General features: G+C 43.8%; 1 protein-coding gene across 1 annotated transcript in view; it reads right to left on the bottom strand.

The window, feature by feature from the left end:
- PCSK6 (proprotein convertase subtilisin/kexin type 6) overlaps nt 1-27,091 on the bottom strand; it is a 404,303-nt gene that overhangs the window by 6,635 nt on the left and 370,577 nt on the right. Inside the window, exons 19-20 of the mRNA XM_007959931.2 lie at nt 14,145-14,248; nt 2,607-2,736 (exon numbers count right to left, since the gene is read on the bottom strand). Coding sequence (XP_007958122.1) covers nt 2,607-2,736; nt 14,145-14,248 — 234 coding nt within the window. The remainder of the gene's footprint in view (nt 1-2,606; nt 2,737-14,144; nt 14,249-27,091) is intronic.

Genomic DNA, 27,091 nt, shown 5'->3' with positions numbered 1-27,091 from the left:
GGAAGGAAGATGGGGCAATCTACTTCCTTAGTGATACTGCCTCGGAAACCCAAGGAGGGGTCGCTATGAGTCAGGTCCGACTCGACGGCACATAACAACAACAACAACAATACATGTAGTGGCTTAAAATCATACCCACTGTAGCTCCCAGTTCTGCAGGATCAGCTGGATTCCCTGGTTGGGGTTTTATGGGCCCAGGCCAAGGTGTTACAAGGCTTGGAGAGTCTGAGGCTCAGGGGAGGAATCTAGCACCAGGCTGCTGTCTGAAAGGGTGATGCTGCCCTGATCATCCTAGCTCCCCTGTTTCTCTGGAAGACACTCTTGTCTTCTTTCTATTGGTGCTGCCTTGTATGTGGTCCTCTAGGGCAGGGTTCAGCTGTGTTCTATGGCACTGAATTTACCCCCAAAACACCATGGTGATTCTTCCCAGCTAAATTCTGGAAGGGCAGATCTGCCCACTGCACCTCTCCCTCTGCACCTCTTTCTGCTAGGCTGTTCCAGGTAAGGGTCAGACACCTGAAACCAGAGACAAGTCACCATCTCCCAGGAGCTCTCCTGCCACACTTCCCTGGGTTGTAGCTTCAAGTGGCAGGTGGGCTCTGAACTCTGGCTCATCCAGCATCCAGTAGGAGCAGGGGCAGGTGCAGGGAAGGCTGTGGGGAGGGTGAATGCCCCACAGAGCAGTTCTCTTTCTCCAGAGAGGGCCTTGCTCTCTCTTGCTACGCTTCTAAGTCCAGGGGTGGAGGTCTAGTACTTCTTTTGAGACACCTACCATGGATTTTCCTCAGTTTAGACCTGAACATAACAGGAACACATTTTACCACTCTGGTGCTTTCCTCCCCACCACACCAAGCCAGGCTAGGTCCTGGTCTGGTTTGTCCACCTCTAGCTCCCATCTGGCCACTTGCTTGCTGGGAGCTATCTCCTGTTGAGGGCCATTAGCAAGAATACCATAATGCAAATCAGCACTGTAGGCTGATACTCTGTAGAAGCTGGTGTTGCCAAGCTGAGAGAGTCTTTGCAGGCAGAAACCAGGTGGCCCAGGCCAAGTTCCTTCAGGAGCAACCTGAGGTGTCATCAGAGCCAAGGGGATATGCTCAAAGATGGACACTTTCTGAAGTTCATCATCTCCATGGCTCTGTGCAGGATCTTTGTCTGGTGTATTTTCTCCAAGATGTGTCATTTCAGTCCAGCACTGACCTCCACTCCAAGGCTGAACACCTCCTTAAGGTGGAAGTCGGGACCAGACATACCCAAGGGATCCTTGACAGGGAGGCCTGCCCCTGCATCCTGCTTCCCCAGGGTGTCTGGTTGCTGTACTTATTGAGATAACCACCATCCTCTGGGATCAGGGTACTTGAAAAATGAACACAATTATCACTATTTAACCAAGTTCTCTCTGGGCTACTGTACTGGGTTTAATGACCTGTGAACCTGTGTAAAATGAAAGGGTTGCTTCTGAGAATGGTGCAGAGGGCTCTGAGCAAGACTTGGCAGGGCTGGGTGAAGGTAGCAAGTTTCTGATCTCAAATCCAATCGAGGAAGGGTTTCCCTTTCACAGGTACCTGACCTCCATCCCCTGGACCCGTCTGCAGTTTAATTACATGAGTAATTAAATGTAATTGATGTAATGTAATATTGGCTGACTGTAGTTTTTTTTTTTTTTTTTTTTTTTTTTTTTTAAGGGAATAGGTTACAATCTAGAGCAATTCTCCAAACACAGCTTTGGGAAGCAGACACCATTGTAGGTCAGAGATCTACCAGTGCTAAGAGACGTCCTCAGCCATGAACTGGAAGATGGGATTGCTCTCTGCACCTTTCTCTGACATGAGCCCCAGAAGACTCCCTTGTTTTGAGTCTGTTTCAGATAGAAGGTTCTCTCCCTCCACTCTCTCACAGTCTATCTTCATCATCACTATTACCAGCTTCATACGCCTGTATGTTGCTCTCATCCTGAATAAGACAGGCTGCCCTGCAGTGTTTCTGGAACCTAGGTTTATTATGTTTTGATGTAAGGCAACATTCAGGATGATAAGAGAAGACCAAAGCATATGGTTTCTTCATTAACTGCCATGTCCAGCAGTAAAAGGGAACACTGCTTAGCTCAAAGGCATCCAACAGACATGGTGGGCTATGCAGACACATGGATAAAAGAAATAGGAGTATGACAGGATTAAATTTATGCTCACCACCTGGATAGGAAATGGCTTTTTAGAGGAAATTGTCAGGAACTTATTTTTTAAAGTATCTAATGGAAAAATTTTTAAGAATAGTCCAAAATACAGCTTCCTAATGACCAATATAGTGAACACATACCTAGTTTGGCAGAAGTAGGCCCATCTGTCGAATTGGCCCCTGACCTGACACACAGTAGGTATGCAACAATGTTTATTAAAGGAACAAAGGAATCAAAGTCACCAACTCACATGTGACCTTGGCCAAATCACCAATTGCAAGTGTCCCCATCCTCTGTAGACTAGGCTCCTGTCCTCCCCACCAACTCCCTGCCCCCAGCCCAAGGGAGATGTTGCTACTTGGCTGGGCACTATGACTGCCCTGCCCCATCATCTCAGCTGAGTCAGGAGACCATCTGAAAGGAGGCATACCTTCGACACACTTTGTGGGGCAGGCCAGGCATCTGCTCTGGGTAGAATCCCTCAGCACAGGCTGGCACGCACTTCCAGTCGTGGAAGTGGAAAGTTTTTGCACAGTGAATGCATTCTTCTTTGCCGGGCCCTGTAAGTACAGGAAAAGAAGTTGAATGTCAAGGACTGCCCTGCTGGTCACTGCATCCCAGGCCTGTTGCAGTGCTTGGTGAGCTCCAAAGTACTGTCCTGATGCCCACAGCCACCACCTTTGCAAGGGTTTCCCAAGTGGCCCCCAAAAGCCTGCACTGGCCTCATCCTCACATGGCTCCTAGGAGGTGAGTGTCACTGTTCCCATTTCATAGATGGGGAGACTGGAAGGGCTGTACCCTTGGTGGCATGAGACCACCTCAACATATCTCCACCCTGCTTGTACCCTGCTGGTTCCAAACACTTCCTTTCCCAACAGGGATAGGCCCTGCTTCTGTTAGAGCTGCACCATCCAGTACCAGAGCCACTAGCTGGCACATCTGGCTACTGAACACTTGAAATGTGGCTGGACAAAATCAAGATATGTTATAAATTACACACATACATTGGATTTCAAAGACTTAGAATAGAGACAGGATGTAAAATAACTCATTCATTTTTTAATGCTGATTACATGTTGAAGTGCTAATATTGTAGATACATTGGGTATAAAGCATGTTAAGATTAATTTCACCTTTTTTTTGGTCTGTTTGTTTTACTTTTTGAAATATGGCTTTTAGGAGATTCAAAATTGCATCTGTGGCCTACATTCTGTTTCAGCTGGATGGAGCATTGTGTAAAATGATGTGGGGAAAGGGAAAAAAGAGATTTTGGAAACAGTGTTGACAAGTGTTTGGTGTGGACGATCAGGGTATCTTTAATAACAGAATGGAATGACTAATGGCTTAGGGGGAGAGTTTTACCTGAAGAGACAAAAGCTCTGAACAAAAGATCAAGAGTTATGAAGGAAAATGTGTAGCTGAGCCGTGTACCAGAGGAGGACTAATTACCCTGGGTCAGATATTGTACTAGAATAAAGAAACCACACTATCCATCCGGCCATCCATCCATCATCTCCTCATCCATCCACCAGCTATCTCTTAATCCATTTCTCCATCCAGTTGTCCCTTGCTGAGCACCCACACTGACAGATGTCCCCAAGGAGCACCTGGTATGGATGTGAAAATGAGTGACAGTCCAGTTGCCGGGTGACAGCATTGATTTGAACATGGGGAAGAAGTAATCTCCAACGCTCTATGATCACATGATCCCTGGGTAAACTTTATTTTTCCTCTATGATTTGACTGTGGATGTCTTAGTTATCTAGTGCTGCTATGACAGAAATACCACAAATGAATGGCTTTAACAAAAATAAATCTATTCTTTCCATTTAGAAGGTTAGAAGTCTCAATTCAGGGTGCCAGTTCTAGGAGTTTCTCAGCATAAGGACCCCATGTCCAAAGGATATGCTGCCCTCCTGGGTTTTCATTCCTGGTGTCAGTAGGTCCCTCTTTCTCTCTCTTGTGTCTCTTATAAGATAAAAGGTGATGCAGGCCACACCCCAGGGAAACTTCCCTTACATTGATGAGGGTTGTGACCTGAGTAAGGGTGCTGCATCCCACCCTGATCTGCTTGTATCAGAAGAGGGCTGGTATCATCAGATCACATCATGGGAAATGATTACATCATTACATAACTGCTACAGCGTGTCATTATATAACTGCCAAACCACTGAGAATCATGGCCCATCCAAGCTGACATACATTTTGGGAGGACACAATTCAATCTATGACAGTGGTCTTAGACTGAGGCCTGCCAGCAAATGGAGTGATATTTGGCCCTCCTTCTGAAATAACTTCTGACTAAAATGGACCCTCCCTGTTCTGTCAAGGGGAGACCCTTTGTAGACGTTCCAAAACCTTGTGGGGCCCAGGGCAGCCACCAGCTGCAGGTTCTCTGCTCTGGTGGCTGATTACACATCTTAAAATCATAGCTTTATGGCCTCAAAGGATTTGTTGAGCTCATCTAGGTAAACTTCTCCTTTGATAATCATGAAAAGTGATACCCAGAAGGGCACAGGACTGTGAGAGGCTGAGGTGGAGCAAGGACAGGCTGGTCAGGAGCCCTAAAAGTGGGTGTCATACCACCCGGCCACCAGCAGAGTGTCTGTGCTGCTGTGTGCTAGCCCCAGTCTCCATGCTGGAGGCCTCCTTTTTATCTGTGGTGTGCTGAAGAGTTGCCTTCATGAGGACAGTTTGCTCTTTCTAGCTTGAAGGCTGCTCTCTTCTCAGGGCAACCTTTCTCCTCTTGTGTTTTAGCTAGTCCCTCCTTCTCCCATCATTTATCTCCAGGGAGGGTTTGGAGGCCAAACACAGTCAAAGGTATTCAGCTAGGCCTCACTCTGGATGACATGGTGCCTACAGGCTGGGCTATTTCTCTCCTACCTGCCTTACCTACTGAAACCCTGCCACCCCTATGGTCTTTCCTCAGTGAGGCAGCTCTAATGCTTCAGGGCTCCTGCAGTGGGAAAGGACACTCATTCTTATTTGTTTTTTAATACTCAATTTGTGAAACTTTCAAATCAATTAAGCACAAATTTTCTACACAAACTATTTTCACAGCTAATAAAAACTACAAATTTTATAACTTGGTCATTCTCTTAAAGATTCTACAAAGTCATACATCTTTACAGGTGCTGTAAAAGCAACTATGGATATAACACTTAATTCCATAGTAGATGACTCTTACACAGGACCTGCTGCTGTGGAATCTGCAGGCCTAGGGTGAAATAAAATGCAGAGCCCCTTGCTCAAAAAGCAGGAAAAATGTAAAGGTAAAGATACCAAAATGTAAAATATCTTCCCTTCTTCCATAATCTCCCTCTTGACCAATCATGGTGTTTTTTATTTGCTATCAATGCTAACTATTATAGTCTAATAATTACTGTTGTAATGATCATAATGCTAATTAATTCCCTAAAGCCTCCTCAGGCCTGGGGATACTCACAGGGCAGTGCAGACCCTCACAGGTGTCTGGAGGCACTGCCCTGAGACTCTTCATGCCCATACCTCTGTGTGTGTGTGTGTGACCCATTGCTGCCAGGTCCCCTCACCTCATGGGGACAGATGAGTTCAACCAGTCATCTCCCTTTCCCATAGGTCTGCCACACCAACTCAGGACAGATGGGCAACCCCCCAAGGGGTTACACCCCCATGCCAGGATGCACTAGGGACCTGGATTGAGGATGGCTGAGAGCTGGACCCCATAGTGCCACCCTCTAAATGTACTGTGTGACTGCTAGCCTGAGTGGGGACAGCCACCACCTTACTGCACTTTACCCCAAGATACTACCAGGCAGCAGTGTGCACTGAGTGGGAACAGGGATGTGCTGTACAGAGGGGATGGGCAGCCCAGAACCAGTCTTGAGTTGAGGCGGCGATGGGATGGGGGACAACTGTGAGCAGAGGTGTGTGCTCTGTTGTCCCATTAGACTTCACTCACAAAACACAAACACAAAGGTAAAATTGCTAGGGATTTCAAGATAGTAGGTGGGTCACTCAAGAAGAGTGTGGTTCCCTGGGCTGCTGCATCAGGTGCACACCCACAATTTTGGCCCAGCAACTGTGCTTAGTAGACACAAAATACTGTGCTGAGAGCTTTTCCATTATTTCTATGCATGTTTCTCCATCTTCCTGAGGTTAGATAAATCCCACCAGATAGAAGAGAGATACTCTCTTAGGCCAGGCAGAGGTGCAGCTGAGTGTCCTGGGGTACACAGTCTCTCTGGGCCTCAGTGTCCCCATGTACACAGTGGTGATGGAGGAAGTGTAGGGACTCATGGAGTAATACAAAGATAGCACCTGGGGAGGGCTTCACTTTTGCCAGCCCCATGCTCTGGTAGGAGGCAATAGATTCCGTTAGGGAAAAGGGCCTGCCCCCCAGAGAACTGGGCACTGGGCCCCGTGGGGAGCCTGAACTGTGGCCTGACAGCCCCATGGGTGGCTACTCTGCAGCAGGGAGAGGCTGAGAAGGCTTCATTGCTCTGATCCAAGGGACCCTTTGATGGGAAGGAAAGCTGAACAGAGCCCCAGCCACTCCAGATGCCATCCCCCACAAGAGAACTTGGAACCCCAGAAAAGCCTGTGGTGGTAGGTCTCTCACCTGTGGGAGTTAAGGCTCTAAATCAGAGAAGGCAGGAAAGTGTGAATCGCATGTTTGAGGCCTGGGATCCTGCCAACCAGCCTCCCAGTGATGATGCAGCTTAGTAAGCTGGAGAGGTGGATGGGTGGGCAGTGTCGGCCCAGGGCTTTGCCTTACCTCAATTCAGCAGCCAGGGGAGTGCTCATTGCTTGAAGAAGTAACATAGAGGCTGAACTCTTGGCTTTTAGCTCTAAGTGGCAAGGGTCAGGTGTAGGAGAGGAGATTTGAAAGAGGGTGTGAAGAGGCAGCGTGTCCCTTCCATCTTTCTCCAAGTCTAGAGAAAGAGCTCTGAGCTTGAGCTTGGGAAAGTTTAAGAGAGGAGACAGAGGCAGGAGCTTTTCAGGTTACTGGGTGGATGGTGGTCACCCTGAATGGTGTTCTGCATGGAGGCTGGAGGCCTAGAATATCTGGACTGGGTGTTGCTTGCAGGGGCTACTCTGCCCCAGGAGTGTGGCACAGCAGGCATTCAGGCAGGCCTGTGGAAGGCAAGAGGCATAGGTGGCCCCAGAAGGCCAGGAGCTGAGGGAGGCCATTTGGGAGAGCTGGGGACATGCCTGGGTGGGGGTGTAGAACAGCTGACATGGGCGCAAGACGCCTCTAGGAGAAAGACGACTCAGGCTGAGAAGGGGGGTGTGTCCCTCTCCCCTATGGCTTCCTGAGGGTGGATGCTCGCAGTCTAGGAGCTCAGCACAAAATCCAGGGTAGGAAGGTGTAGGGAGGTGGGACCCCTAGAGAGTAGTTTACCTGCACATGGCTGAATGAAGGGCCTGAAGGGGCAGAGACTTCCCTGGGGTGAGGTGAGAAAACCTTGAAGTGACTCTAAAGCAAGCTGCCATCAGGCAACTGGGGACGTGAAGAAAGAAAAGTAAATTGAAATATTGAACTCAAAGCTGCATGCCAAATTGTATGGATTTAAGCGGCTATGACATTTAAACAAGCTGTGTCAGCAATACTCCTTAACCAACCAGGGCTAAACAAAGGGTCAAAGAAACAAGAAATGAAAAAGATACAAAAAAACCAAACTCACTGACATCGAGTCAATTCGGCTCATAGCAACCCCTCCTTGTGTTTCTGAGATGGTATTGCTATAGAAGGAGATCTGGTAGCATAGTGCCTAAGGCATTTGACTGCTAACCAGAAGGCTGGCGGTTCAAACCCACCAGCCACTCCTCAGAAGGAAGGTTGGGCAATCTACTTCCATAGTGATACTGCCTCGGCAACTCAAGGAGGGGTCGCTATAAGTAGGATATGACTCTACAGCAATGGGTTTGGTTTTGGTTTTTTTTTATTGCACTATGCCACCAGAGTTTGACAAAAAGGCAAGGACGTTGTTATGAACTGAATGTACCCTCCAAAAGATATACTGAAATCCTAACCTCTAAGACCTTGTTTAGGTGTTCTGGTGGCGTAGTGCCTATTTCTGAAGTGATACCTCCTCGGAAATCCAAGGAGGGGTCGCTATGAGTTGGATTCCACTCTATAGGCAGTGAGTTTAGTTTGGTTTTGGTTAAGACCTTGTTTGCAAGTAGGATCTTTGAAGATGTTATCAGTTAAGTAAAGATGAGGTCTATTGGAGTAAACCAAACCAAACCAAATTAAACCAAAACAAAACAAACTCATTGCTATTGACTCATAGTGACCTCTTCTTGGGTTTCTGAGGTGGTATTTCTATGGAAGTAGATTGCCGAATCTTCCTTCCAAGGAGTGGCTGGTGGGTTTGAACTGCTAGCCTTCTGGTTAGCAGTCAAATGCCTTAAGCAGTATGCCACCAGAGCTCTCCTAGGGTGCGTTCTAATCCTATAAGCGGTGTCCTTTAAAAAGAGAAGAGACATAGAGATAGACAGAGGCAAGATGGCCATGTGATTGTATAAGGTGAACATTTACACCAGGTAGGTACACTCCTTAGAACAATCAACCATGGGAGATCAGAAGGGCTGTATTTGCACAGGGAGATAGCTCAGAGGGCAGGAATGCACAGGAAAGAAGGACACAGGGAAAAGGCAATCACAGGCAGGAAGTGGGGAGAGACTTGTTACATTGTGGGGATTGCAATCGGTGTCACCAAACAAAATGTGTATGAACTGCTGTATGGACAATGAATTTGCTCTGTAAACTTTCACCCAAATCACACACACACACACACACACAAGAAGAAGAAAAGAAAAGAAACAGGCCTCAAAGACCAGGCCTGAGCATGGCAGAGATCAAGCTCCCCAGTTTTCTTTTATACACATTGATTTGGATGCCCTCTGGGGGGTCAGAGGAAGGTACAAGATTAAAAGGAGACAGGCAGGCTGTGTGACACACTGGTAAGGTTATTTCTATTATAGTGCATAAAACCCATTGCCGTCAAGTCGGATCTAACTCATAGCGACCCCTCCTTGGGTTTCCGAGGCAGTATCACTATGGAAGTAGATTGCCCAACCTTCCTTCCGAGGAGTGGCTGGTGGGTTTGAACCGCCAGCCTTGAGAATAAACACTTCACTCTTACTTTGAAAAAAAGAGAAAAAGAGGCCATATGATGACAGAGGCAGAAATTGGAGTGATGTTGCCACAAGCCAAAGAACAGCTGGGGCTACCAGAAGCTGTAAAAGATGACAGACTCTTCCCCTAGAGGAAGCTTTCAGAGGGAGCAGGGCCTTGCTGTCATTGATTTGAACTTCTACCCCCCAGAACTGTAAGACAATACATTCCTGTGTTTAAAGTCATCAAGTCTGTGGCATTTGGTAACAGCAGCCCCAGGAGATAAATACAAGGATAAACTGCTAGGAAAACCCACTGATCTGCCAGTAGTAAGAGCCCTTCCACACACTCAGCACCAACTTAATGTCCCAGGAGGTCACTGAAGTTGGGTCTCCCACGGGCTGCAGGATGCCCACCTTGGCTCCAGCACCAGTTGGGCTAGGAGGCTGCAGTTCTCTGGCATGTCCACTCTTGGAGGCACAACTGATAGCACTTGGGGCTCACCAGGAGGTCAGGGCACTTCTGAAGAACTGTGGCAACTGTCAACTGTGATTCACCAGACTTATTTCTTAAATCATTAGGATAGGGACCAAAGTGTGAGAGGCAGGAAGGAGGGTCAAGAGAAGACATAACCTGAAACACTTCTGGGCTCACAAACTCACACTGCACTTCAATTTCCTTGTATATATAACTGCAGAATGGAACCTAAAGAATGGCTTCTCCACTGCTCTGTATAACAAAGGTACCTGGGGGTAGAGTCTGTGGGAAAGCATACTATATGTGAAACTGTTGATTGGTGTTTCTTCCTCTTTGTTTAATGTGTTCACAATAAGCAAAACCAAAAAACCAAACCAAACTCACTGCCATCGAGTCAATTCTGACTAATAGTGAGCCCCTTTGGGTTTCTGAGGCCATAAATCTCTACGGAAGTAGACTGCCCAATCTTCCTTCCGAGGAGTGGCTGGTGGGCTTGAAGTGTCAAATTTTTGGTTAGCAGTCAAAGGCACTACACCACCAGAGCTCCTTAAAATAAGCAAAGACAAGTAAAAAGAACAAAGGCTATGTTTTAAAAATTAAGGCTTTCAAGTCAGTTGCAAAATGACAAATATTTATGATCTCACTTATCTGAAAAAAGTAAAACACAGAAACCAAAAACTATTAGTGGTTACTAGGGGTAACATAGGAGCTCTGGTAGTGTAGTGCCTAAGATACTGACTGCTAACCAGAACGCTGGTGGTTCAAACCCACCAGCCCGCTTTGGAAACTCAAGGAGGGGTTGCTATGAGTTGGATCCAACTCGACAGCAGTGAGTTTGGTTTTTTTGGTAGAGGTAACATGGTTTTAATTTAGGAAAGGTGTGCATCAGAGTTGTATCCTGTTCGGTTTATCTAGTACTGCTCTGACGAGAATATATACTACAAATGGGATGACCTTAACAAACAGGAGTTTATTCTCTCACAGTTCAGGAGGTTAGATGTCCAAGTTCAAGTGCCAGGCTCTATGGGCTATGTGAAAGCCCCTCGACCTTGGGCTTTAGCTCTGCCTCTTGCTGCTGGCCCACTGAAGCCAGAGGCATCTCTTCACTCAGGCAGCCCTGGTTGCTGAGGGTAACAAGCCTAAGGTCAACAAATAAAATGGCACAGTCCTGATGTTACCAAACCACACGGTAGGCCATTAATTCAAGTCCATTGTAAGTCCCAAGGTCAGCAGAGCATGGCAGGCTGCTGAACAACGGCATGGCTAGATGCAGGGTCCAAGTGTGCCAGATGCTACAGACCATTCCCCAAGGATTTTCCTTATATATGGGAGGCAGACCACATTCCCTAAGGCAGCTAATCAGCTGCTCACAGTAGATTCCACCATGGAGTTGATAACCAGTCTCATCATGGGGAATACTACATCCAGCTGCCCAGCCATTCAACCAGGCCCAGTCAAGTTGGCACAAAAACTGAACTACCACAATTCCACTCCTTGTCAACCTAACATCTGTACTTCATTGGGTGGCATCTGTACAGATCTCTCTCACTGGGTGGCTCCAGTCCCCTAGTTCCTTTAAGGAGCAACCTCACCCCCTTGGCCTTGTGGGCCCCTTCCTCTCTCTGTTGGGCATGGCAGCCCCACCCCCTCACTCTTGGACTGAGGTATGGCTCCATCCCATTGGCTCACATGAACGAGCAGCCCCACACTCCAGAACCAAGTTGGTGAAGGCCTGGCTCTTTAAAACCTAGGGGGCTGTGGTGGTTCCACCCCCAAAGGCCATGGTTCTACCCTTTTAGGCTGAGGCAGCTCTGCTTCCATTTCCTTGGTTTCTCTGTTTCTGGCAATTACTGCCAAAGGCAACCCACTCTGCTGGAAAATTTCCTGCCCCAAAAGCTCTTGGCTTTCTTGCTCCGTTTGCCAGCCAACCTGCTACTCCATTTCATGCCGGTCTCTTCATCAGTTAATGCCGGAAGGCAACCCACTCCACCAGGATATCCGCCTACCCAGTGGCACCTGGCTTTCTCCTCCATGGGCTGGTAAGCCTGTTGACTATTTAATGGTGGTATCTGGACTCTGCTACTGCTGTTTTTCATGCTGGTCTCTCTGCTGACATCTCTCTGCCAGTCTCTTGACTCTGCTTCTGCTGTCTCTCATGCTGTATGCTGGGGTCTCTCTGCCAGGGTCTCGGGTCAAGCAAGGATGCACTCCACTCCTGTTTCCACATTTTAGGTATCTGTTAGAGCAGCACCCCACTCTCTTGTTACTAAATTCTGTTCTGGTTACCTAGTGCTGCTCTGACAAGAATATACCACAAATGGGATGGCCTTCACAAACAGGAGTTTATTCTCTTTAACAGTTCAGGAGGCTAGATATCCAAGTTCAAAGTGCCAGGCTCTATAGGCTGTGTGAAAGGCCCTTGACCTTGGGCTTCAGCTCTGCCTCTTGCTCCTGGCCCACTGAAGCCAGAAGCAGCTCTTCACTCAGGTAGCCCTGGCTGCTGAGGCTTACAAGCCCAAGGTTGACAAATAAAATGGCACAGTCCCGATGTTACCAAAACACATGGCAGGCCATTAATTTAAGTCCATTGTAAGTCTCAAGGTCCGCAGAGCATGGCAGGCTGCTGAACAATGACATGGCTACATGCAGGGTCCAAGTGTGCCAGATGCTAGAGACCATTCCCCAAGGATTCTCCTTATATATGGGAAGCAGACCACATGCCCTAAGGCAGCTACTCGGCTGCTCATAGTAGATTCCACCATGGAGTTGATTATCAGTCTCATCATGGGGAATACTACTACATCCAGCTGCCCAGCCATTCAACCAGGCCCAGCCAAGTTGACACACAAACTGAACTACCACATATCCTTTTACTATACTTATTCAATCTGTATGCTGAGCAGGTACTCTGAGAAGCTAGACTACATGAAGAAGAATGTGGCATCAGGATTGGAGGAAGACTAATTAACAACTTGTGATATGCAGACTACACAACCTTGCTTGCTGAGAGGGAAGATGACTTGAAGCACTTACTGATGAAGATTAAAGACTGCAGTCTGCAGTATGGATTGCACCTCAGCAATAAGAAAATGAAAATCCTCACAACTGGACCAATAAGCAGCACCATGAAAATCCTCACAACTGGACCAATAAATAGCTCATAGTAGATTCCACCATGGAGTTGATTATGCAGAAATGGAGAAATGATTGAAGTTGTCAAAGATTTCATATTACTTGGATCCACAATCAACATCCATGGAAGCAGCAGTCAAGAAATCAGACAACATATTGCACTGGGCAAATCTACTGCAAAAGATCTCTTTAAAGTGCTGAAAAGCAAAGATCTCACTTTGAAGATTAAGGTGCCCCCAATCCAAGTCATGGTATTTTCAGTTGCCTCCATATGCATGTGAGAGCTGGACAGTGAATAAAGAAGACTGAAGAAGAGTTGATGCTTTTGAGTTGAGGTGTTGGTGAAGAATGCCGAAGGTACCATGGACAGCCAGAAGAAAGAACAAATCTGTCCTGGAAAAAGTGCAGCTGGAATGCTCCTTGGAAATGAGAATGGCCAGACTATGTCTCACCTACTTTGGTTGTGTTGCCAGAAGGGACCATTTTCTGGAGAAGGAGTTCATGCTTGGTAAGGTGGAGGATCAGCAAAAAATGGGAAGGCTCTCAATTAGATGGATTGACACAATGGCTGCAATGATGGGTTCAAGTATGGCAAGGACTGTGAGGATGGGCAGTGTTTCGTTTTGTTGTACATAGGGTCTCTATGAGTTGGAGCTGACTCAAATGGCACCTAACAACAACACACTAGATATGGTGGGGAGGGAAAAAAGGAGAGTTTTTGCTTAGGGGGCATTGCGTTTACATTAATGGTGGTAGAATCATTTGGAAAAGGATAATCAGAGTGACTGCACAACTTGAAGAATGTAATTAAGGTATTGAATCAATGCATATAGAAACTTTTGAACTGGTGTGTTTTGTTGTATGTAGTTTCATGAAATAGAAGGAAAGAAACAAAAACAAATTGGAGGTTCTGTCCCTCACACCTCCCCTGCCTCTGTCTGAATCTCTGTATCTTTACAGTGTATGCACAGTCAGACCATTCTGCAGCAAGAGCTGAGCTCTGGGCAAGGTAGGGAATGCAGTTAGCATTCCCTTTTCAGACTGAAACTATTCATTGCTTGGTAGGTTTCTAATACTTGGGAAGCCTGACATGTTTGTTGAAAGTGGAACTTTGGGCTTTAATGTTGCAATAAATGTGCAAGGTCACAACATCCCAGGATTGTCTCAGTTTCAAGATGATTTGCTGACAGACCCCTGTTGCTCAGGGTACGACTGTTCAGTGTAGGGGTCAAGGGTCCTGGCAGGCGGTGGACTCACCGACACAAGTCTGGCAGGTGGGGTGGCACTCCCTGCATCGGATCAGCTCTGAGTCAAAGTAGGTGCCTGGCTCACAGTGTGGAATGCAGCTGCCTCTTGCAAGGCTGTTGGAAAGAAAACAAGGCAATTTCCCAAATCCATCCCAAAATCCAAAGGAAATTATGGTTGCCCTTAAAAGCCTTTCATAAGAGGGCATGAAGTTCCTGAAGCCCAACTATTTGTGTCACTTAAGAGCTAATGAAAGTAGAGAGGGTGTACTGAAGGCAGCTGGAGGCCCACTGCAGGGGGCATATGAGGACCATGGTCACCACCATTAGGCTGTTAATCCCAAAGCTCCCCCTAAAGCACTGTGGTCCTTGTCTCAGTTCAAGAGCTCATACCCTGTGTTCTCTCCTGGTTTGTAATGGCTTCCCTTCACTGATGTTTCCCAAACTCAAGCCCCAACCCTGAGAAGGGGAACTTGAGCATATATGAGTGGCCACCAGTGTCATGCTGGCCCAGTGTGATTGTTAATTTTATGTGTCAACTTGGTTACTCTATGGTTTGGAAGACACTGGACTGGTTGCTGTAATGTAATGTGTAAATGTAATGTAATGTAATCACCTTCTATGATGTGACCTGATGTAATTAATCAGTCATTTGAAAGAAGAATTTCCTTGGGGGATGTCCTGGCAAAGCTTGCTCTCACTCTTGCTCTCGACCCTACACACTTTGTATCACCTGACCTCTGGTTCCTGGGATGTAAGCCAATAATGTCACTAGGATTAATGTCACCCAGTGCAGTAACTTATGGTGTCACCCTCCCCACTATGGATCTCCTCCTGTATCAGACCATACAGAATCCTTAGTAATGTTTATTGTCAATTTTAATCATACAATATTTGATAAATACAGTTGCAAGTTGCTTAAATGTAATATTTCTTCAATTATATGAATACTAACACAAAAATTGCTTTGTGAAATCTTTCCACATTGAATTACATTATTAGCTACGACATTATTAGTAAATAAATAGAAGCCTTTTTAGAGTTTTCTCCTTCTTTTCCTTAAATTACTACTTCACTCTAAAAAAAAAAACAAACTGATTTAGGTTAAAAAATACAAATTATCACAATATTGTAGCTAAAACACTAGAAAATTTGACAAAATTGGTGACTATAAAAACACCTACAGCAACATGAATGATCAAGTATGTCTAGGCAGGGCAGAGTGTGTCCATGACTATGTGTAGGATTGGCAGACAATGTTTCTACAAGTACATTTGTATGTGCTATAAGAATGTCTGGGTGTAAAATAGAGCTGATAAGGGGCAAGGTTGTGGTGGCTTCTTGGCCACAGCCAGGTACCCTGAGGGAGTGAGTAGTTGGACCTACAGGCTTGGGACCATGGTTGCATGGTTGCAAGCTCAATTGGCATAGCATACTACACAAAAACATTGTTCTACATCCTACTGTGTGGTGAGTGGTGACTAGGGTCTTAAAAGCTTGCAAGCGGCCATATAGATGCAATGATGGGTCTCTCCTCATCCAGAGCAAAGAAGAATGAAGAAAACCAAAGATGCATGGAAAAATTAGTCCAAGGGACTAGTAGACCATGTTGACCCTTAGCCTATATAACCATGAGACCAGAAGAACTAGATGGTGCCCAGCTACTACTGTCAACCATTTGGAGAGGAATCAGTGCAGGAGATCCTGGATACAGTGGAAGAACAAAGTGGAACAAAACTTAGAATCATTAAAAAAAAAAAAAAAAAAGACCAAGTTTGCTGGTCTGATAGAGCCTGGGAAGACCCCTGAGACTATGGCCCCTAGTTACCCTTCAGGTCTAGAACTTAACTCACTCTTGTGGCTTCTAGCCAAACAATAGACAGGCATATATGGGGTGAATATTTACATCAGGTAGATGCACTTCTTGAAACAATCAATAGTGGGAGAACAGAAAGGCAGTGTTTGCACAGGGAGATAGCTTGGGAGGGCAGAAGTGCATGGGAGGGAAGGAGACAGGGAAGAGGTAACTACAGGGAGGAAGTGGGAAGAGAGCTATTACACTGTGGGGAATTGCAGTCAATATCATGAAACAAATGTATATGAACTGCTGTATAGAAAATGAATTTGCTCTGTAAATATTCACCCTAATCACAATAAAAATTAAAAACAAACAAAAGAAAACCTACGACAACAAAGACAAGTGTGTGTTTGTAGCATGTGCAGAGAAACTACGTGATCTGAAGCATCATAGTAATTGGGAAATAATAACATCTCTAACTGGAGCACATTAGAAGGTTAAAGGAGTAAATTAGCATAGTGTTTTAGCCTTGTAGGTATATTGATACATGTAAGCTGGGCTTATGAAAAATATTTTTGTTGTTATAGCTAACTACAGGGATATTTTTATAAAAATTAATAAATTTTATAGACAGTCATTTTGGTGTTACCGTCTGACAGTGTCACCTGGTGTGTGGTCTTACCCCAACACCTCTTAGTGATGCCACTGATGTAGGCCAGCAGAAATCTCTGACCTGCTGTCACTCTAAAAAAACTTCACGCTAAAAAAAAAACACAAAACTGATTTAGGTTCAAAAATACAAATTATTACAATATTGTAGCTAAAACACTAGAAAATTTGACAAAATTGGTGACTATAAAAATACCTACAGCAACATGAATGATCAAGTATGTCTAAGCAGGGTGGAGTGTGTCCATGACTACATGTAGGGTTGGCAGACAATGTTTCTACAAGCACATTTGTATGTGCTGTAAGAATGTCTAGGTGTAAAATAGAGCTGATAAGGGGCAAGGTTGTGGTGGCTTCTTGGCCACAGTCAGGTACCCTGAGGGAGTGAGTAGTTGGACCTATAGGCTCGGAACCATGGTTGCAGGCAACGTCAAGCTCAATTGGCATAGCATACTACACAAAAACATTGTTCTACATCCTACTTTGGTGAGTAGTGACTAGGGTCTTAAAAGCTTGCAAGTGGCCATATAGATGCAACCATGGGTCTCTCCTCATCCAGACAAAGAAGAATGAAGAAAACCAAAGATACATGGAAAAATTAGTCCAAGGGACTGCAGATTTTGGATTTGCTAGCCCCTGCAATCCCATGAGCCAGCAAGAGCCTTCAGCCTGCTACCTGACATACAGATTTGAGACTGGCTAGCCCTACAATTGTATGAGTCATTTCCTTGAAGTAAATCTCTCTATATGTATTTATATTCTGTCTGTCTGTCTCTCTTTATCTATCTATCACTTATCATCTAACTCTCTCTCTCTGTCTCATTGGTTTTGCTTGTCTAGAGAACCCAATTCACCCTTGTCTGAGCACTCTGTGAAATTTTTGCATTTATAATTGTGTAATAAAGGATTTAATTTTGCCTCAAAAGACGTTTGATCTTTGTCCTGGCTAACAAAATGATTTAAGATGGGAGCTGGGCACACCTTAGGGTAGGGACTGGCCTTGCCAGAAAGGCAAACAATGTGATTTAGGGTTGGGCTCTGGGTCATGCCCAGAGGGGCTGGAGCCTGATATGATAGTCAGAAGAAAGACTGGGCAATCTACTTCCATAGAGATACCGCCTCAGAAACCCAAGGAGGGGTCACTGTGAGTTGGAATCAACTTGATGGCAGTGAGTCTGAGTTTAACATGATAAAGCCCTAATAAAGACTCTGGATACTGAGGCTTGGGGGAGCTTCCCTGGTTAGCAATTAGCAATACTTTGTGCACACTGTCACACACTGATCGCAGGAAAGTAACATGTCCTGACTCCATGGGGACAGGATGTGTGCAGTCCTTTTCTTGTTTCTTCCCTATGCTCTGCTTCCCATGGCTGATTTTAATCTGTATCCTTTCCATGTAATAAACCCTAACTGTGAGTAGAACAGCTTCAAGTGAATTTCGTGAGTCCTTTTGGTGAATCACTGAACTGCCAAGTGGTTTTGGGAAACCCCTGAATTTGTGGTTGGTGTTAGCAGTGAGTAAATCTTGTGTGGACATGGCTCCCTCTAACTTTGTAGTTGGTCAAACTCCTTGCAATGTGAGTGGGGCGGGGGCAGTAAAGCTGATTCTAAAACCCATATCTGCTCCTATTGTGGCTTGAAATCTTCTGTGGCTTCACAAGGCACTTCAAATATAGTCCACTTCTTAGACCAACCAGACCCTGTTTTCCTACTAAAAACCTCACTGGGTGCCTGCACTCTCCTTGTTCCAGTGAGACAGTGTATAATGGTCAATTTTATGTGCCAATCTGACTAAGCTATGATTCCCAGTTGTTTGGCCAAACATTAGTCTGGTTGCTATTCCACAATGTAACCTAAGGTAATGCAGTGTGATTACCTTACATGTAATGACCTCCATAATGTAATATACCATAATCATCAAGCAATGAGTTGAAAAGAGAGTTTCTCTAAGGTAAGCTCTGCCTCCAGACTATACACCTTGGACTTGCTGGCCCCTCACAATCATATAAGGCAATTCCTTGAAGCAAATCTTTCTTTCTCTCTCTCTCTCTGTATACACTAGTACCCCTTTATCTACAGTTGAGTGACGTGCAGTCGCCTGCTATCTGAAAATATTAAATAAAAATTTTTCCAGAAATAATTAATAACTTTTAAATTGTGGACTGTTCTGAGTATTGCAATGAGATCTTGCACCATTCTACTCTGTCCTGGAACATGAATAATTCCTTTTTCCAGTGTATCTATGCTGTATATGTGGCCTGTTAGTCACTTAGTACTTATTCTGGTTACCTGGTACTGCTCTGACAGGAATATACCACAGATGGGATGGCTTGAACAAACAGGAGTTTATTTTCTTACAGTTTGGAAGCTTTAAGCCTGAGTTCAAAGTGCCTGGTCCTAGGGGCTGTGTGAAAGCCCTTTGACCTTGGGCTTCAGCTCTGCCTCTTGCTCCCAGCCCACTGAAGCTAGAGGCATCTCTTCACTCAGGCAGCTACTGGCTGCTGAGGCTAACAAGCCCAAGGTTGACAAATAAAATGGCATAGTCTCGATGTTACCAAACCACCCGGCAGGCCATTAATTCAAGTCCATTGTAAGTCCCAGGGTTGGGAGAGCATGGCAGGCTGCTGAACAATGACATGGCTACATGCAGAGTCCAAGCATGCCATAAGCTAGAGACCATTCCCAAAGTTGTTTCTTATATACAGGAAGCAGCTACTCAGCTGCTCTCAGTAGATGCCACCATGGAGTTGATTACCAGTCTCATCATGGGGAATACTACATCCAGCTGCCCAGCCACTTAACCAAGTGGTTGACACACAGACTTAACCACCACAGTAGCCATCTTGGTTGTCAAATCAACTGTTGCGATATCATAGTACTTGTGTTCAATAACCCTTATTTTACTTAATAACTTTTCTATTTTATCATCAGTTATTGTTGTTCATCTCTTACTATGCTTAATTTATAAATTAAACTTTACCATAGGTATGTATGTATAGGAAAAACACATAGTATATATAGGATTTGGTATATATATGGTTTCAGGCATCCACTGGGCATCTTGGAACATATCCTCCATGGATAAGAGGGGACTACTGCCTGTCTATCTCACTGGTTCTTTTTCTCTAGAGAGCCCTAAGACATGACATGTGTACAACTCATGATTATGGACTCTGGAGCTGGGCCACTCATGCTGGGGCTCAGGCTCTGCTACTTCCTAGCTGTGTGACCCTGGGCAGGCCACTTAGCCTCACTGGGCCTCCATTTCCTTCTCACCTGTTCACAGGGTCAGTGGTTCCTACATCAGATGGTGTTTTGAGGACAAAATGAGCTAGTGCATGTAAAGTATCAGAGCAACATCTGGCACACAAGCGTAAATATTATTTCTTCACTTCCTGAGATTATGCTGTGTTTGATGCAAACATTCTAAATGGCTTTTCCACTAAACCTATTAACCAAGCTCTCTGAGTGCATCTGTTAGACCCAGATTCCTACATTGAGGGACAGATGTCTGTGCTGCAGGCTGGGGGTCAACAAGCCTCCCTTATGTGGAGGTGAACACACACCCAGGGTGCTTCCTCACCACACACCAGGGCTGCTGTGGATGTAGTTAAATCATGTCTCTAACAACTGCTGCCCTGTGAAAACTTCCTGTATTTATCCCCCCAAAAGAGAAGGGTGGCCAGGAGGCAGCACTGCAGCTGGTCTCTAATTGCTTTAACATGACAGTGATGATTTGAAGTCATAATTAAGAGGATACTAGGCTACAGAAGAAAGCTTTTGGTGGATTTGGGCTACTGCTGTTTTCAGATTTTGTTCACCTCTCTGGAAGCTTGTCCTTGCTGGGACCTATTGCTTTTGCCTGTGTGGTTACTACCAAGAGCCATTTATCTCATGACACCACTCTTAACTGAGCATCCGACCTCACCTCTCCCACAGAAGGAGAGAGGAGTTCCCTGGGAAGTGGACTCTAATGAGTTGAAACCACTGGTCATCCCTGCCTGACCCCTTCAGTTTCCAAGCTGGGGTTGAGGATCATAGCAGGAGGCAGCATCCTGGTTGGCCAGGCTTTCTACCTCACAGCCAGCCACCACTGCCAACTCTATGGTTACTCCTGCTTCTTCCTGCTCTTTTCCTTTCTGGAGACTCCTTCCTAACCAGTTCATCCTTTCACTCCTAATCCTTCCTTGTCCAGCTAACAAGTTGAAATGACAGCAGGTTTGGTGAGTAATTTTGGGGGCTTACTTCTGTTCCTTCTCCAGATTCCAGGTGTGTGTACCCTTTTCTCCCCAAGTTCCCTGGTGGGGAAGAAAGGGGTAAGATATGGGCAACCTCACTTAGGCAATGACACAGTTCTTCCCAGGCCAGGTATTTATTTGCCTTATTTGTAAAGAATGCATAATGATAATATCTACTTCGTGGTTTGCTGTGAAGATTGAATGAGGTGATATTCTGGAAACATGAGGAATAAGAGCAGATGCCCAGCAAGTTTTCTTGCTTCTCTCCTTCCTCCAAAACAATACTTTCTATTGGTGCATCTCATTCCCAGCAGCACTGAGGTAAAGGGAGCCTGGAAGGTGAGGAGGAGGGAGGTGGGCTGAAGTCCTCTAGTGCCTCCCTATGCAAAGGGTGCTATTGGACTAGTAGCACCTGCATCTCTGGGAGCCTCAGAAATACAGAGTCTCAGGCCCCACCAGACTTGCTGAATTGAGATCTGCATTTTTACAAGAGCGCTGGTGATTCCTGCACACATCACAGGGTGAGATGCACTGCTTTAGCCTACCTTTCCCTCTTAAAACGCAGGCCCAACTTCTTTTCCATGGCACTGGCTCTTCTCCATGATGAGACTGTTCACAACATAATTTTTAATAAAGTGGTTTCTAGGTTTCTACATAGTAACTTGGAGGAACAAATAGTATATACTTGACTGCATTCAATGGGCTAAGCTAGAATTTAAAAATATTCCAATAAAAACCATTATCCCAGGAGGTGGGAAGATGGCATTGTACCTATAACCCACACATTTGTCCCCTCTACCAACTTAATTTCTGAGTAACTAGGTAAAACAGATAGAAATAATGATACTGGAGCTATGAGCAACCAAGGAGAAGATAAAGTATCAGATTTAGTGATGGCAGAGAAAAAGAGCAGATTAAACAACTGGGAAAAACAAATGAACCTGCCCAGCCAGCAGAGATGAAGAGATGGAGAAGGAGAGGACTCATTAGAAATACAAAAAAAGTTGGTAGAGGGAAGGAGTAAAAAAAACACAAAACATCATAGAACCCACAGAGGCATTGGGGAGTCAGAATACCCACACTGGGAGTTTTTGTGGTGACCCTGGGAACTGAGTGAGCAGATAACCTTACTGGGAAACAGCTCAAGATCCCCCTTGGTTTGGGCTGCCTTGGAGTCCAGAAAGGAGTGGGGGAAATGGAGAAACTCCCTCCAATTAGGCAGAGCCCCACAGCAAGTGCACAGCAGTGGTCTGGGATTCAACCCTTTCACAATCCCTTGTTAGCATAGAGTTGACTGGGGTACTGTCTTTTTGTAGCTTCTTGATCCAAGCTGAAAGTAGTGGCCCTCTACCCACTGAAGTCTCTGTTGATTTTGAACTGTCAGTCTTTGACCATAGGACATAATCATTAGTAGATGGCTCAGGAAGACACAAACTACACTGCCTCTGCTGGCAGTGCTGACTGAACTATCTTGCCCAAACACAGAAAATGGGGACTTGCTATTGATGACTTTTTTCTTTTTTTCCTCTTCCCCCCTGCCTCATCCAATAGAAGGAACACATTAAACTGCCACCAGGCAACAGGAGTTGAACACCTCACCCAAAAGGTATCACCAATAACCCCTGCACCACAGAATCAATGACAGACAGTGGACAATACCTGGTCATCCCAACTCCAAATCCCATTCATGATGAACAGAGACCTGTACCCACATCCTCACTAGTGATTCCACCAAGACAGAGAGAGGTGGAAAGCAAGCCAGTACAGCCGAGCTAATAACCAAAAAAGTAAACCTGCTCCACACTTTCAGACATAGTAATACACAAAATCAAGGTGAAACAAATCAATACATAACTAACAATTAAAGACAACAGCTTCAAAATATCTGGGAAACAACAGACAACATCAAATAAAAAACAAAAACAAAAACAAAAAAAACAGGACAAGACAGTAGAAACAAACGTCCAAGCTAAAGAATTATCTATCATGGAATAAGAACAAGCTATAGAATGATCTGAGAAGGAATTCAGAAGGTATATATATATAGGACTCTCTAAGAGCTCAAGGAAACCACAAACAGAATCAAGGAGAACACATCCAGTACCCTGGAAGAATTTGGGAAAACCATTCAAGAACAAAAGATAAATAACAAGATAAATACACAATTAGAACTCATACAAAAACAGCAATTAGAAATCCAGAAAATGAACACTAAAATTACAGAATTAGACAACACAGTGGAAGGACAAAAGAGTACACTAGAACTGGCTGAAGAATGCATTTCCCAACTAAAAGACAATCCTGTGATGCCTGCCTGTATGAAGAAAAATCAGAACAAAGATTTAAGAGAAATGAAGAGAATCTAAGAGTTATATGGGATGACATGAAAAGAAACAACATATGCCTCATTGGAATACCAGAACAAGAGGAGGAACAAACAAACAAACAAACAAACAAAACAAACAAACAAACAAACAAAAAAACACCTGAGAAAATTGTGAAATTGTGGAAGACTTGCTAATAGAAAATTTTCCCTATATCATGAAGGAAGAAAAGATCCAAGAAAAGTCCAAGAAGCTCAACAAAGCCCATACAGGATAGATCCCAAGAGAAAGTCACCAAGACATATCATAATCTAACTCTCCAAAACCAAAGACAAAGAAATGATATTGGAAGCAGCTCAGTAAAAACAAAATATTACCTACAATGGACAACCAATAAGACTAAGTTCTGATTTCTCAGCAGAAACCATGCAGACAAGAAGGCAATAGGATGGCATATATAAAACATTGAAGGAAAAGAACTTCCAACTAAGAATTATATATCCAGCCAAAACTGTCCCTCAAATATGAGGGTGAAATCAAGACATTCTCAGACAAACAGAAATTAAGGGAATTTGTGAAAACCAGACCAACCCTACAAGAAATGCTAAAAGGAGTCCTTCCAATAGAGAACCCACAACACAGAACAACAAATTAAAATCAGGACACATGACATCACCACTGAGAAACCAAACCAGAAACAGATGCTCAAAATAAGCTCATAAAATAATGTACACAGAGAATAAGGGAGTAAATCTGCAGATGACACCAGCAACAAAGCAAATAGAGGAAATAAAGTTCTAATTACAAAACTTTCAAATGGAGACAGACAATGTCTTTATAGGAATGACTGTTCCAAACTTAAAGAGATAAAAATTTACTTCAGGGTAACCACAAAAAAATTTGCAATCCCCCTAAGCAAATTCAGAAAGAAGAAAAACACATGGGATTAGTAAGCACAAAACCAACAATAATGAAGAAAAGAGAAGAAACACTTGATAACAAAATGAATTCAGCACAGAAAAATATTTGGACCAAGGAAATCACCAACAACACAACAAAAAACACAATAGAATGACAGCAATCAATTCACACCTATCACTAATTACACTCATTGTGAATGGACGAAATGCACCAGTCAAGAGAAAGAGGGTGGCAGACTGGATAAGAAAAAAAGACTCATTGATATGCTGCCTACAAGAGACCCACTTTAGACACAAAAATAAAAACAAATTAAAAATTAAGGGGTAGAAAAAAATATACCAAGCTAATGGCAACCAAAAAAGACCAGAAGTGGCAATATTAATTTCTGGTAAAACAGAATTCAAGGTGAAAAACAGCATAAAGGACAAAGAAGGACATTACACAATTCTAAAAGGATCAATTCACCAAGAAGACATCACCATAATTAATATCTATGCACCCAATGAAAGTGCTCCAAAATATGTAATGCAAATATTAAGTGAATTGAAAGGAAAAATAGACAACTCTACAACAACAGTAGGAGACTTTAACACAACACTTTCAAGGAGGGAAAGAACAACTAGAAAAAAACTCAACAAAGATAAAGAAGAACTCAACAATAGAATCAACCGACTTGACCTCATAGACATATACAGAGCACTCCACCCAACAAAAACATAATACACATTCTTCTTCTCCAGTGCACATGGATCATTCTCCAGAATATACCATATTTTAGGACACAAAACAAGCCTCAATAAATTAAAAAACACTGAAATATTACAAAGCATCTTTTCAGAACATAATGCTATAAAATTAGAAACCAATAATAGAAAGAACAAGGAAAAAATATCAAATATGTGGAAATTGAATAATACCTGCTGAAAAACTACTCGGTAGCAAAAGAAATAAAGTGTGAAATAAAAAAATTCCTAGAAACAAATGAGAATGAAGATACAACTTACCAAAACCTTTGGGACACAGCAAAAGCAGTACTCAGATGTCAATTTATAGCAATAAATACACACATAAAAAAGAGGAAAGAAAGCAAATCAATAGTCTAACTCAACAACTCCAACAATTAGAAAAAGAACAACAAAAGAAAGCTACAGCATCCAGAAGTAAGGAAATACTAAAGATCAGAGCAAAAATGAACAAAACAGAAAACAAAAAAATAATAGAGAAAATCAACAAAACAAGAAGCTGGTTCTTTGAAAAGATTAACAAAATTGACAAACCACTGGTAAATTTAACAAAGGAAATGAATGAGAAAGTGCAAATAACATGAATAATAAATGAAAAGGGTGACATCACAACAGAACCAACTGAAATAATGTAACAGAATATTATGAAGAACTGTACTTGAACCGATTTACCATCCCAGTTGGAGACAGAATACTTGAACAGACCCATAACAAAAGAAGAAATTGAGCAGGTCATAAAAAAAACTCCTCACAAGAAAAAGTCCTGGCCCTGATGGTTTCACTGGAGAATTTTACCAAACATTCAGGGAAGAGTTGACACCTATACTATTCAAACTATTCCAGAACATAGAAAAAGATGGAATACTCTCAAATTTATTTTATGAAGGAAGCATAACACTGATACCAAAACCAGGGAAAGACCACTGTGAAAGAAAATGACAAACCAATATCCAGTTCAAAATTGTGCAACAGACACAAACAGACTCTTCACTAAAGATGATGTACTGGCAGCCAACAAACACATGAGGAAATTCTCATGATCATTAACCATTAGAGAAATACAAATTAAAACAACAATGAGATATCATTTCACCCCAGCAACAATAGGATATTTCAACAAGACAGAAAATAACAAATGCTGGTGAGGTTGTAGAGAGATTGGAACTCTCATACGCTGCTGGTGGGACGGCAAATTGTTACAACCATTGTGGAAAGTGGCATGGAATTTCCTTAAAAAACTGATAATAGAAATACCATTTGATCCAGCAATTCCATTGCCAGAAATATATCCTAAAGAGGTGAGAGACAGAACACGAATAGACATAGGCACACCCATGCTCACTGTAGCACAATCCACTATAGCAAAGAGATGGCAACAACCTAAATGACTATCAACAGATGAATGGATAACTAAACTATGGTACATTCACACAATGGAATACTATGCTATATTAAAGAATAATGAAGAATACATGAATCATCTTACAACGTGGATGAATTTGGAGGACATTATGCTGAATGAAATAAGTCAACCACAGAAGGACAAATATTATATGAACCCATTATTGTAAAAAGTGAAGGAAAGGTTTACTTAGGCAAGGAAACTCACTTTGTAGGTTACTGGAGATGGGAGGAAGGGGAGAGAAAATTTTGGACTAGTTGGGGGTCACATGTTGATTTGGGTGAGGGGAGGAACAGCATGGAGAGTCTGTGAATGACATGATGACACTGGGGAAAGGAAGGACACTGAAAACGTGCACATAAGGTATAGACAAGAGAGGCAAGTATCAGTATATGCACAATACTGCATTACCACTAACACCAAACACCAGGCTACAGATAAATGTATATACAGGTGAGAAGATCAGATGCAGGTCAGTGAACAGGAAAATACCCTAGACCAAGGATAGATTTAGCTGAAGATAATCTTTCATTTGTACTTGTGCTACAAAATTAGCCACATACATTATAGAAGCAACAGAAGACAGAGTTGGAGTAACCCTTCAGAGACAACCAAACACCTTGAGAGAGAGAATCACCAGGCCTGCCAACTCAGGACCATAGTCTTGGGGGACTTCAAGCTCAGTTGGCACAACATAGTATATAAAAATCTTGTTCCACAACTTGCTTTGGTGAGTAGCAACTGGGGTCTTAAAAGCTTCTGAGTGGCCTCCAACAATTAGAGAAAGAACAGCAAGAAAAGCCCACAGTCACCAGAAGGAAGGAAATAATCAAGATTCGAGCAGAAATCAATGAAACAGAAAATA

This window comes from Orycteropus afer, unplaced genomic scaffold, assembly GCF_000298275.1.
Source record: "Orycteropus afer afer isolate SDZICR_OR568_19922 unplaced genomic scaffold, OryAfe1.0 scaffold00019, whole genome shotgun sequence".
Lineage (NCBI taxonomy): Eukaryota > Metazoa > Chordata > Mammalia > Tubulidentata > Orycteropodidae > Orycteropus > Orycteropus afer.
Note: the sequence above shows the minus strand (reverse complement) of the source record. Positions and strands in the feature narration are given on the sequence as shown.